This window comes from Rhinatrema bivittatum, chromosome 6, assembly GCF_901001135.1.
Source record: "Rhinatrema bivittatum chromosome 6, aRhiBiv1.1, whole genome shotgun sequence".
NCBI lineage: Eukaryota > Metazoa > Chordata > Amphibia > Gymnophiona > Rhinatrematidae > Rhinatrema > Rhinatrema bivittatum.
In genome coordinates this window covers 140231377-140245448 of record NC_042620.1, presented here as the reverse complement: position 1 = coordinate 140245448, position 14072 = coordinate 140231377, and the positions used below count along the sequence as shown (strand labels likewise).

General features: G+C 40.0%; 1 protein-coding gene across 1 annotated transcript in view; it reads left to right on the top strand.

Moving 5' to 3' along the window:
- Positions 1-14072, top strand: part of COL5A2 (collagen type V alpha 2 chain) — a 333570-nt gene that overhangs the window by 264937 nt on the left and 54561 nt on the right. The window contains exons 27-31 of the mRNA XM_029605983.1: positions 1683-1781; positions 1901-1954; positions 2072-2125; positions 9020-9073; positions 10443-10496. Of these exons, the coding sequence (XP_029461843.1) occupies positions 1683-1781; positions 1901-1954; positions 2072-2125; positions 9020-9073; positions 10443-10496 (315 nt within the window). The remainder of the gene's footprint in view (positions 1-1682; positions 1782-1900; positions 1955-2071; positions 2126-9019; positions 9074-10442; positions 10497-14072) is intronic.

Here is a 14072-nt window from a genome sequence, read left to right as displayed (position 1 = left end):
TCTCATTTCAAACCCCTTAATACTCGGTTGATTTTATATTAAACCACATTGCACCCCAGAGGGTAGTCTAAATTCTCAGGTTCCTCCTCATGGTTATCTCAGTCCCTACCCTTTATGTAAGGAATGAAGGTTTATACCTTTGCCATTCCCCTTTCATAATTCACATTCAAAGGGAACACAATGCAATTTCTGGGGCAAATTGTAACTCTTGGTCTTTGACCGCCAGCACTTTCATACCACTCCATCCCCACTGCATGCAGGTTTTCCCCCCAGTATCTATCGGGCTTCTGGGGAAACCCTCAGTTAGGACTCCCCGACTCCCTCCAGGCTCGGTCTTGTTCCCAAGGAGGAGGAACTGCTGCCACTTCAGCCTAGGTGTAGGAAAAGAACCCATCTCCATTCCACGGCCTCTGGCTTCTCTTGAGGAGAAGAGCCACTGGGAGGGACCCTGGGCCCACCAGTCCATGTGGCTACACACCTTCATTACTGACATACTTCTGCATTTTAAGAAAAATACTTTGGGATTTGAATACAATATAGAAAGAAAAAAAATAAAATATATATTTTTTTAAAAGAATAAGGTTTATAAATAAAAAGAGAGGTTTTATTTTTTGAGACCAGTGATTGTACTAACTGGATTTGGATTCAGTTTCTACCATTTTCTGCCAGCACTGAGGTCTTTTTCCTCTCACATAAAAAAAAACACTAGTTTACTGAAAAGTTGTTGTTTTTTTTTTTTTAAGAGCAGGAGTATTCAAATAATTTAACACTAGCCTTTTTTTTTTTTTTAAATTATCCAATCAGAAAAACTCACATATATAAAAGAGCTCACACGTTATCCCCCCACAAATTCCATTATCACATAAACAACAATTGCTCTTGCCATAAAATGGCTAGTCTATGGTTATTGTGAGGTAATGCAACAGAAAACAAGTAAAACAGTTACCAACCAAGTCAAACATAATTGCAGAACATTTTGTGCTCCTGGAAACAAAAACAAAAAAAGGTCAGTTTTGGAGGTTTCCCCACAGAAGTTTAAAAGAAATGTAAGAGAATCTTTGTTCACCATGAGTTTTGTGGACACCTGGAACACACTTACAGCGGGGGTGGAAAGACTTAAAACTGACAGAATCTAAGCATATCTGGGAGAGACACAAAAGGACCATTGTGACAGGTCAAGGGTGGAAGGGGATCAGAGACAGAACAGAATCTATGCCAGAGTAGGTAGGTAAAAATAGGCACTAAAGTGATTTTTCTGCCAACATTTCCTTTTTGTCTGTGTTTAACTGCTCCATTTTTATCTACCATAACCCGTTACAAGTCTCTTTCAGGACTGAATTTTTAAAGCCATTCATGCACATAAAATAGAATATACATAGTGTGCATGTAAGTTCAGCTGCACAAGCTCTGCCCTCGGAGGAGCAGAGCTGAGAATGTGCATGTACAAGGGCAATTAACCAAGCACTTTGAAAGCAAATGTATGTGCATAAGTTTGTTTTGAAATTGTTAGGTAAAGTCTGCTTGTAAAAATCACATGCAGACTTTATCCTAGTTATAAAATGACCTTCTAAAAGCCTAGTCTTTGTTGAGAAATACCAAGAAAAGCAATTCACTCTTCATACTCAGACTTAATTGATCATTATGATAAATGTCTTCTGTGAGCTAATTTGAATGTTTTTTAGGGGGCTACTGGAGAAGATGGTCGTCCTGGTCCACCAGGCCCAATTGGAATTCGAGGTCAGCCAGGCGGTATGGGTGTCTCGGGTCCAAAAGGAAATAGCGTTAAGTACATTATTTAATCAATCGACTTGTACTTTAACTAATCAGTACTCTGAAAATAAAACATCCTTTAACATGTATTACATTTAAATAAAAAATAAATATCCTTTTTAACTACTAGGGTGATCCAGGAAAGCCAGGAGAACAAGGTAATGCTGGTGCCCCAGGACAGAGAGTAAGTATTTTTCCAATGTTTTAATGCGTTTATGTATTTAGTCTGAATTGTTTTACTAATGGATGATTGCATGGATCTATATTATAGAATTTTTATTTCTTTTTTCATTATGTCTAGGGAACGCCAGGAAAAGATGGAGAAGTTGGTCCATCAGGTCCTGCAGGTCCAGCTGTAAGTCAGTTTTGTTTCAGCAATTGTATAGTGGTCCCTGTTCAAAAAGGTTTGTCCGGCTGACTTTGGAAGATAGCCAGATGAATCCTGCTGAGTGGGTAAATTGTGTCTGGACAAATCTTCATCTGCACATATTTTACCCACTCAAAGAGATGCAGCACTAGAGGCATTCCCAGGCCACGGTTAAACTTCAGCCACTTGCGCTAACCACTAGACCATGCCTTCTTCCAATTTTTTCTGTAAATATAATGGAGTAACACAGTGATTCAATATGTCATGACATACATTGTAAAAGATAATATAGAATCCAAGTTTCTTCATTATTTATAGTAGTAATATCATCTAATTTCTTGAGAGCCTTTATCATAAAGCATATTCTATAGAAGAAAAGCGGGTGCTCAGTGGCAACATCAAGCAAAGGACACATTCAGTCTGCAGGAGATGTTGGAAAGGATGGAGAATGAAGATAATATTCCCCTGGGGTTGGAAAAAGAGACTTTCAAGTGACAGAGGCAATGCAATGGTTGTAGCTTCCATTAGAGAGGAAGGGACAAAGAGATGTGAGTTTCTGGAGTTACATTGCTGATGAATAGATGAATGTGAAGTGAGCAGGTGAGGGAGGGATGCAGACTGGAGGAAGGAAAGGAGAAGAAGGTATGAATACATAGGGCATGGGAGGTGGAAGGAAGTAGATATGGGGGTGAGGTGGGAGAGAGAAAAAGAGGAGGTATAGGGACATGGATTGATACTGGTATAACCAATTCCCCCGAACTCTGATAACCAACTATGTCCTGCACATTACCCCCATACTCTTATCTCCCCCCATAATTATTACAAATGCATCTTATATGTCAGTCTGAAGTACACCCTTAGATTTGGAATGTTTACCTTGAATGTTTACCTGTATGTATGCCTGCATTTGTAACTCATCCTTTGTCTGTGAGTGTCAAACCTCTACACCGTTATGAACTAGTGATTCTCACATGGAATGACGGTATATAAAACACTCAAATAAAATAAAGAAATAAATGTGGCAGGTTATTGGTGGATTGCTGTCAAATTGCTAGTTTTAAAGGCCCTGCCACCTGGAGGCAGCCTTTAGTATGACCTTATTATAAAATGCTAATCACTCAAAACAATTCATTTCAATTTCATTAATTACCATGCTTTTAAACTGCCTTCCTGTTCTTTAAAAAAAAAACTGCAGAAAGGAGTGTACAATAAAAATAAAATCAATTTAAAGCCCAATATGCACAATATTATATTTAATATTATATTTAATATTTAATATATTTAATATTATATTTACTCTCTCTGGGACACTGTTTTCTGCACAAATGTTAAATGTTGTTCTGCTTGTTTGTTGGTTAATAAGATATTTATTATTAGTTCTTTGTAATTGTTCACATTTGAAGCTCTGTTAATGTTCTATGTAATTGCTTTCATTTACCGAAGCACTGTTTTCTGTTCAATGTAAACCGAACTGATTTGTAAACCCTTACAAGAATTTCGGTATATAAAACTGTTAAATAAATAAATAAAATAAATAAATAAATATACATCCCTGATAAGTATCAACATAAAACTGAACAGAGTTTCTCTCAGCGATTGATCACCTCTTAAAATAATCAGACAGTCAGTTCCAAGTTCAGTAAATAAAAGAACGCCGCAAGACATTTTATGAGATCAATAATTAAACAGGGAGCACCAAAAGAGCCTGGCCTACTTTCACTGAATCCCTGATAAGGATTCTGACCTGGGATGCGTTAAGCCCTTACCGTCTTTCAGAAGACCAAATAATTCAGCTTTTGCCTGAGCTCAAAAGGAAGCCCATTCCAAAGTGTAGGAGCCCCTATGGAAAAGGCTCTTGCCCTTGCTCAAGTGCTTCACACCTCTTTAAGGGAAGGGACTAACAAAGAGCTCCGTGAGTGGAATGCATCCAGTTTTTCCTTTAAATAAAAAGGGCCATTATTTTTATTTCTTTCTCTGATCCACAATTCTCAGCAAAGAGCAATATTACATCCACAATCAAAACAGGTAGCATAAAACAAAAATAATAATAATAAAACCAAAACCAAAATAAAAATATGACAAAAAGCAAAACAAAATGCATTGCTTTTACATTGAGAATGGATGCTAATTGGGAGCTCATGTAAGGAACAAAATGATGAAATAGAAGTATACCTTGGACATCCAAATTCTGTCCTTGCTACCTCTAGCCTACATTTGAGCTGCTGAGAGAGGTCCACCTATAGACTTACTGTAGTTCAGTGCAATATCACTGCCAGATGGATCAGCATTGTAAAGGATTTCATATTCATAAAAGGGCAGAGCTTTCTTATGAGTCTATGTTTAAAGTAAGCAGTCTGGATGACCTGAGAAATATCAAACTCTAGGTGTAAGTGGGAATCAAAATTCATCCCCAAACTTTTCACTAGAGTAGAAACTGTGATGCTATCCACATCCAGGGAAAAGGTCAGTGGAGAGACCTCTGGAACATTCTATCCTATCTTAAGAATTTCCTTTATTGAAAAATTCAAAATCAACTTGCTCCTCCAGAACCAATTGGAAGTGGTTGACAGATTGTGGCTTAGCTGAGATAAAGCTGAAACTGTATCCGTACCCAGGAGCTAAAAGATCAGGATGTTATCTGCATACAGATAAGCTTGCAAACCTAAGGCATGAAGGACACTTCCTATTAGTTGCAGAAAGATGTTGCATGAATGGGGAGGCAGAGGTAAACCCTGCAGAACCCCACATTCTTCATAGGCATAAAAAAAGAACCTTTAGATTTACTGAAGCAGACTGACCACATAAAAATGACATGATCCATTGTAAAACCAGGCCACCCAGAGCCACCAACTTACATCTATCCACCAAGATAACATGATCCACTAGCTCAAACACTGAAGTGGAATCCATGATGACCAAGAGGGCCTGTTTCGATGATCCTTCTATTGTTTTTGTCAAAAACAAATGTCTTCCTAATATTATACATCCTTTTAGATTTTAGTATGAACTAGATGAGCCAGCCAAACACTGGCTAGTTGGCAACCCTAAATGGATATGGTAGATATTCGTAAGGTAGAAGTGGCAGGATTTTGCCAGTGCAGAGAAGGGTAGGAGAAGCAAGAAGATCTTTTTTTAACATATAGTAATATGGTGCTTTTGTCTAATTGAATTTACAGATAGAGCACAGTTATTTATATTACATTCCAGAATGACTCTACAAAGTTTGCTTGGCAGACCAACATCTGCCTTCTTAGAAATGTTGCTCAAATATTTTATATTGCTCTGCAATTTTATATTGTTATGCTTAGGTCTTATACTAAGATCCAGTCAATACAGACACTCCTATTTGATTTCAGCAATCCTTTATTATTAAATATATCCTGTGTAACATTAGACTTACAATTATTGCAAAGCTTAGCTTTAGTATCACATCAGAAAAATTCTCAGAGGCTGTAGATTTTGGAATGGATACTGCCTTCAGTTCACATGGGTGAAGGGTGCTGCTCTCATCTCTCTTCAAGCTATAATCCTTTTCTCGTTGTCAGTCGTAGGACTTACTTTATATACATTTTGTATATACATATAGCCCTTTGGTTGTTTTTTTTTTTTCCTCTTCTGCAATTATCCTTGCAGTTCACTTGTTGCTACACTGATTCTGTTAGTATTGACTAACAACCTGGATGAATTATTAGGGATATACAGCGGGATAAACTGAATATCCACAAATAGGTATCCTGTAGGGGTGTGCATTCGGATTGACCGCATTAGTAAAACGCAACTCATATTTTTTTTTTACTTAAAAAATTGATTCGACATAAACGATCGGATTTCCCACATATCGAACATAGATATGTTCGATATGTGGGAAATCGCGATTGTTGAGCCAAAATAAAAATTTAAACCCCCTCACCCTCCTTAATCCCCCCCCCAGACTTACCACAACTCCCTGGTGATCGAGCGAGGAGTGAGGACGCCATTTCTGCAATCCTTGGCGAGAAGCATGTGACGTCGGCGGCACGTCGAGTGACGCCGGAGGCACGTCGAGTGACGCCGGCGTCACGTGATTCCCGGCTCGTTCGCGCCGGACGGCTCGTTCGGCCCAAAAAGAACTTTTGGCCAGCTTGGGGGGGTCAGGAGGCCCCCCAAGCTGGCCAAAAGTTCTTTTTGGGCCGAACGAGCCGTCCGGCGCGAACTTGCCGGGAATCACGTGACGCCGCGTCTGAGTGACGCGGTGCCACGTGATTCCCGGCAAGTTCGCGCCGGACGGCTCGTTCGGCCCAAAAAGAACTTTTGGCCAGCTTGAGGGGGTCAGGAGGCCCCCCCAAGCTGGCCAAAAGTTCTTTTTGGGCCGAACGAGCCGTCCGGCGCGAACTCGCCGGGAATCACGTGATGCCGCGTCACTCGACGTGCCACCGACGTCACATGCTTCTCGCCAAGGATTGCAGAAATGACGTCCTCACTCCTCGCTCGATCACCAGGGAGTTGTGGTAAGTCTGGGGGGGGGATTAAGGAGGGTGAGGGGGTTTAAATTTTTTTTTTGCACATATGTACATATACCCAACTCATTGGATTTTTTTCATGTCCATATTGGCCGCAAGTGGGACCCCCTTTCGGACATAAAAAATATGAACATAAAATTTTGCTCTGCACATCCCTAGTATCCTGCTATACACAGCTGGATAATATTGAAACCTAACCAGGTATGTTTGAAAATCACTGGCCAGGTTTCAAATGTATCCAAGAACATGTTCCCAGATAACGTTAAATTATTTGACTATATTTAAAAAAAATATATAACCAGTTAAGAAGCACTAGTAACATTTAAATAAATAAAAGCTCCTGAGAGGACCTACTGACCTGATACCCCTCCCCCCTCACACCAGTGGCATTAATGACAGCCAATACTCCCTCTCCCCAAAACATTTCTGTCAAACATTGTGGAACTTTAGGCCTGGGAAGCCTCCTTCCTCTCTCAACAGTCAACACATAAATTAATCAAAGATCCCCAAAAGATTTGTATTAGTTCCTCAGAATCATCATGATCAAAGAATGTTTCCAGGGTTGGGTATATTCCCAATATCCTCCTCAATAAAAACCAAGGCAAAGAATTCATTCAGTTTTTCTGCTAATTGTTTTGTCCTTCATTAGCATCCCTCAGTCATCTAGCAGCTCTTCAGCTGACTCCCTCGCAGGCTTTTTGCTTCGAAAGTACTTGAAACATTTTTTACTATTAGTTTTTGTCTTCTTAAATTCTCCCTTGGCCTGTTTGACTACTGTTTTACATCTATCAGTGCTTGTGCTCTTGTCTATATTCTTCCTTTTGATATGCTTTTTGGCTTTAACTGCTATCACTTCACCATTATACCATCCTGGCAGTTGTTTGATCTTCCTTTAAAGTTTTAAAATGCATGGAATATATTTTATCTGGGCATCCATGATGGTATTTAAAAAAAAACAAAAAAAAACCCCAAAAAAAGAACAGCTTCGTTTCAAGCAAACTTTTAACCTTTGCATTCTCTCCCTTTAAGGATTCTAATTTACTCATTCTGTCATGCTCTGCCATTTAAAGTTAAGTAGTTTTACCCAGTGTCGTTCCTTCAGTGATTATGTCAAATATGATTGCATTTTGTTTGCTATTGCTTAGCAGCCACACCACAGTAACCCCTTGCACCAGGTTGTTTTTTCCAGCTGAATGTTAGATTTAAAGTAGCTTCCCCATTCATCAGTTCTAGCACTAGCTGCTCCATCAAGCAACCCTTTACAGCAGCTAAAAACAACCTCTCTAGCATGTCCCGTTGAAATACTGACCCATCAGTTGTTTTCAAATAGTATTCTTTGCTCTCCTCTCCTGAGGGGAATGGAAGAGACTTCAGTGGTACATGGAAGTCTGGAATGCATCAGTAAGAGAAAAGTGTGACGTGATATAAAACGTTACAGAATAGAGTTTAATTTGCCTGCTCAGATCAAGGTATTTTGGCTGTAATGATCTAAGAGATGAGCATGAAGAGGCTTAGCAAATACAGCACTATATGCATCTAGTACTGCTATAGAATAGCATTCAAATTATTTTATGGAGCCCAAGAAATCAGGGGATTTTCACTTAGTGTTGTAGCTCAACATACTGAACTAATCTGTGGCACAGGTAATTTTTTGATGGAATCCCTTTTTCCCAACATTTAGGAAAATGGACCAAATAATTTTCTGTCTTCTTTAGCTCTAATTTCTTTATACATGCTATAACTACTGCATCATATTAATAAAAAGCTTTAAAAAATTGAAATTCTTAATTCGTGTTTGACCAGGTGAAGGAAATGATTCATTATTTAAGTGTGTTCTCAATGGTTAAACCTCCAAAACAGTTGTCCATTTTATAGTGTGTTCAACTGCTGTCTTAATAAATAAAGTACATGATGTTAACATTCATTTCCATTTGTCTTTCCCAGCTGTTTTCTTGTTACTTCTTGAGTACAAGTATTTCAATTGGAAAACAACCCAGGAAGCTGTCTTGCATGCATTCATTTTTTCAGTTGTCAACATAGAGAAACCGTTGAGTTGCATCCTGCATGTGGTCAAATGTCTCTTTAACACATCTGCAGTGACTGTAATCTGGGAAGTCCTATGATATTAGAGCACAAAATACTTGAAAGGCCCTTCTGCTAGAATCCACAGTAGAGTCAAAAAAGATCTCAGCCGTTTGAATGAATTCTTCATAAGCCTAAAGGGACATTAGTGGTCTTGAATGCTTTATTTGGTTTGAAATCAAATAATTAAAATGAGTAAAAAAAAAAAAGACTTTTCTTATTGGCACATTTAATCCAAACAGATGTGAATGGTCCCTTGTCAAATTCATATTTATTTTTGTTTTATTATTATTTAATTTAGGGTTTAGCTGGTGAAAGAGGAGAGCAAGGCCCTCCGGGTCCAACAGGATTTCAGGTGTGGATAAGTTTACATCTTTTATATATTAAATTATGCAATTTGATACCTTAAAATATTCGGCTAAACTAATGTTAAAGCTGTAGTTCTGGCTAGCTGACTCAATAAGAGAATTACCAATTCTTTAGGAGGAAGGATATCCTCCTATTTGCCAAAAAAAGTTACTATTTTATTATTGTCTTTTTTCTAAAGGTTGATTTACTCCAGTGCATGTCACTGAGAGACTGAGATCCTTTCCAGGATTGGGTTAGTAAGAGTGAGGGACGTACTTATCCAAAGGAAGATTTCATTGAACCTAAGTAGTTGTGCAATCTGAGCCCAAATAAAGAAATGCCTGTTTTAGGCCTAGATTTATCATTTTGCTAAAACTTTTGCGAAAATAGCTCCCACGATATTAAAAAAAAAAAAGGGGGGTATGGTTAGGGTAATTTTCCAGGTACTGCATAGCTATTTTACTGCAACACATATTAAATTTTTCATGAGAGAGAGAGAGACACTTTGAAAGGCTTTCATATAAGTAAACTGCTTATACCACAGTAAGAGGGGCAACTAGTAACTTGCGTGAGGTTTTGGTGGTGAGCTGGGTGCACATCAGTGAAGATTTTATGTGATTTGGAGTGAGGAAAGGTGCACATGAGATTTGTACAATGTACTTTTGTCCTAGCTTGATAGCGGCTAGGAAGAGAGGGCATCAAGCTAAGTCGAGAGTACATTGTACAAATCTCATCTTTTTATACCTTTCATCATTCCAAATCATATAAAATGTTCCCTGATGGTAACTGTGCTGTTCGCACCTCTGACTGTGCATGAAACCACTGTTCCCCCAAAACCTAGCCCACTACCAAAACCTCACCCTGAGCTCAGAATGCCCCCTCTTACAGTGATATAAAAAGTTGACTAATATATGTGCCACCCTAGAGGTGCTCTGTCTGTCTCTCTCTGTCCCTCCACTCACCCCTCTCACTGCGCAAAACAGGATTTGTGATATTTATCGCAAATCTGGGTTTGGCCATAACACACAGCTATCACAGGCATAACACCAGGGAAAAAAGTGTAGTTATTTCCAGCATTAATCCCACAATAGCGCACATTATGTTTTCAGACACAAATGTTAAGCACCCCTCAGTTTCATTTACTCCTCCCACTTGACAAAACTTTTCAAATTTGCATACACATCTCACGGTGCGTTATTTATCGCATGCATTATGGTGTTATTGCACGCGTTAGGGCCCAAACGCCTGCAATGAGGCCCTGATGTGACTTGAAAAATGACCCCCTTACTTTTTTACCAATACCCGGGCTTTGGGATGATAGTAATTTTATTATATAACTCTCACATTCTTAAATTATTATGATTTATTGCTTTCAGGGATTACCTGGTCCTCCCGGTCCTCCAGGAGAGACTGGAAAGCCAGGTGATGAGGTAAGAATTCTAACAAGTGTTCAATTTCTTAATAAACTAATTGCACTGATTTGTCTTTAGGTAATTTCTGCTGCTATGGTTTACTTTGTTTAGAGCTAGCATGCTTCCTTATTAATTTATTTACAGTACTTATGATATTTATCAGGTGCCCTACTAAAGGTGCCATACAAGGATTAAATGATTAAATACTATCGGCCTGGCAATCGTTTGGTTTTCTAACCAATAGATGTTGTATCCAGCATTTATTGAATCAAATCATTTTCCTTGTTAAATGTTCCCAAATTATCAGCTGACAAGCATTTACTTGAAGTACTAAGTGTTATGGTTAGTGTGCTTTGGTGGATCCTTGGGTGCTGTGGGAGATGACCACGCCCACGAGGAGGAGCCCCGTGAGGAGCCACAGCACTGGGCTAGACTCGTAATGCACAAAACTCAGTTAGTTCTTTATTAAACCACTTGAAGAGAACCACCAGAGGTGTGAGCAGTGAGGCTGTCTGGTAGTTGCAGTCTCAGGGACCTCGGCAGGGGGAACCCTTCTCTCCTCATTGACGAAAGGAGGTTCCGCAGCAGGTTTCCCAGCAAGGATATACTGTGGATGAGATAGACTGAGAGTTAGAGTACTCACTAGATGTTTGCTGTTGGTATGCGATTCCACCAGGTATGTTGAAGAAGGTACAGGCACCGAGGCAGGGAGAGAGCAGGCTCTCGAGGACGAGTACCTGTTCCCTGTAAGGCACCTGAAATAAAGCAGAGGGCCCCCAAGGAACAGGTACCCAGGTTAGCAGTTACCCCGAAGGGCAGAGAGAGAGCTTCCAGCGGCAGCACGGAAGCGGCAGAGTAGCGTAGACTGGAGTAGGTCCAATCCGAGTCCTTGCTAACTCAAAGAGAGAATGGCAGGGAGGAGTTTAAATACCCCTCCTGGTATGAGGTCATCAAGGAGGCTGGTTCAGAGTTTCCTGCTCTGGGCCCTTTAAATCTCCCTGATGTGGCGCGCGCACTAACAGGCCGCAGGGGGCGGAGCCTGAAGTCGGCGGCATTCCTGCCACGAGGCAAGGCCTGCAGGCCCAAAGAGGCAGTGTGGCACGCCACAGACGTCCTCAGCGGTCCGCAGCAGACGAGAGGAGCCGACCGGAGAGGTGAGCACAGTTGATCATGGCTCCTGTGGCCGACAGGCATAACACTGGATATAAAGCAAAAAAATAAAAAATATTGGCGTAAATTTTGAGTAATCCATGGTACATTTACTGCATGTACTTTGCAGCTAATTTTCAATGGGAAACTACTTAGTTTCTCATTGAAAATTAAAACTAAAAAATGTTCTGAAAATTTCCAATTTCATGTCCTGTTATACTCTCCCATTCTAAACATGCCTAAAAGAATGCCCCTTTATTGTGGAGATAAAAGTAGGCATATTGTGAATCACCATGTTTACTTTATAGTAGTTCTGAAGATGCAATTTTTCAGACAGCCAAGTTACCTGGGTAAAATACAATTAGTTTATAACCTTTATTTCCCTTTTTTTTTTTTCTAGCAGAAATCTGTATGGAATATGCTGCTTTTCTGTTTGCAGCAGGCTGATAATATCTAGCTTTTAAGACATTTTTGAGAACATACATATCTGAGGCACAAGTAGTTTTTTGCTTGGTATTATGGGTGATACTTATTTTCACCCATTTGTCATACAAGTCATGACAAGATGATGTTGAATCCTGTTTGCAAAGATATGCATAAAATCTCAGAGGGGTAATCACTGCATTGCTTCATATGCTTATTTTAAAACAAATCCAAACTTCTGTTGGTCAAGGAACCCTGCCATAATATATTGTGACATTCTCTGGAACTCCAGTTCTCTCATCCTACTCCTCTCTTGCTCTTTATATAAAATTGCATGGAACCCTTCAGAGGTGCTTGATGAACCCCTGGGTTCCATGGAATCATGATTAAAAAAAAAATGATTGTCTTGGGCTTTCCATCGTTATTGTCCAGAAAACACCAAACACTTCAGGTGAAATGGTGATAGGAAAATTCTAGATGGGTAGAAAAAAGATTGAGATGCAATAAAAGAAATAAAACCAGTTAGCTAAAGGCAAAATGCTGTAAAAAAAAAAAAAAGGAAAAAATAAAATCATAAGAAAGCTGAGTTAAACTGTTGCAGAGAGGTAGGATTTAGGGGGTCATTTTCAAAAGCGATCACACGCAAAAAGGGACTTTTCGCATGCGATCACTAAATGGGGGCAGAGTCAGGGCAGAGTCGGCCCCAGAAGAGAAGGAGTCGGGGTGGCACCGGAGCCGACGCTGAGCAGACATCGTTGGCGGCGAAAGGTAAGGACCCTTATCGCCGCCAGTTTCTTGCCGAATATCTACACCTTTTATGGTGTAGTTATTCGGTGCGAAAGCCGGCAGCTAGCGCACCGCAGTGGTGCGATGTCTGCCGGCTTTTGCAGGCCCGCCCCCTGCTTCACCCACCTTCCCCCCATTACCCCGGATTTTCTAAGGTCTGCAACCTTAGAAAATCCAGGCCTTAGTTAGTAGATTAGAGCTGGAATGGAGTGAAGAAATTGGTCAGTTGTTCCAGAAGAATGAAGCTACTGAAAGTATCCAAATTAACAGTAACTAGAAGTAACAACAAAAAAATAAATAAACGGATGAAGAATTAAATTCAAAGCGAAGATAAAAATGTCAGTTAGAACAAAAGGGATCATTCAAAGAAGCTAAAGACTGAATGCAATGAAGAGTAAGGATAGACAAATAAGTAAATGAAAGGGATATTTTAAAACTAAGTCCTGGATTCATCATTCATTGTAGAATGATGAATCCTGCGAAAACGGGAGGTGGGGGCGGGCCTGCGAAAGCCCACAGCCTTTGCACCATGGCGGTGCGCCGGCTGCTGGCTTGCGTACCGAATAGCGCCACCGTGGAAGGTGGAGCTATTCAGCACGTTACTACCAACGATAATGTTAGTAACATTATCGCCGGCAGTGAAGCCACCGCCGACTCCTCCCCTCCCCCTAATTTGCATTATACCGCATGTGAAAAGGCCCTTTTCACATGCGATATGGCCTTATCGTATGTGAAAAGGCCCTTTTCACATGCGATATGGCCTTATCGTATGTGAAAAGGCCCTTTTCACATGCGATATGGCCTTATCGTATGTGAAAAGGCCCTTTTCACATGCGATATGGCCTTATCGTATGTGAAAAGGCCCTTTTCACATGCGATATGGCCTTATCGTATGTGAAAAGGCCCTTTTCACATGCGATATGGCCTTATCGCATATGTTAGGGCCCTAACGCACGCGATAATGCTTTAGAAAATAACCCTCTAAATTTGAATTTATCCATCTGCTAGAGGGAATATGATAATGGAAGAGGAGAAAGAAAATCCAAACAGAATATTCTTATAGAAACTTGAGTTGTGCGACAAACTATAGGATGGAACTGAGTATAGTAGTAGAAGAGAAGCATTTGGAAATATCATCATTCATAAAATCCTGAATAGAGGCAGCCATGAGGCCAATATTCAAAACTGAGAAAACAGATAACCTATCTGGCTAAAATTAGCTGAATACATTATCTG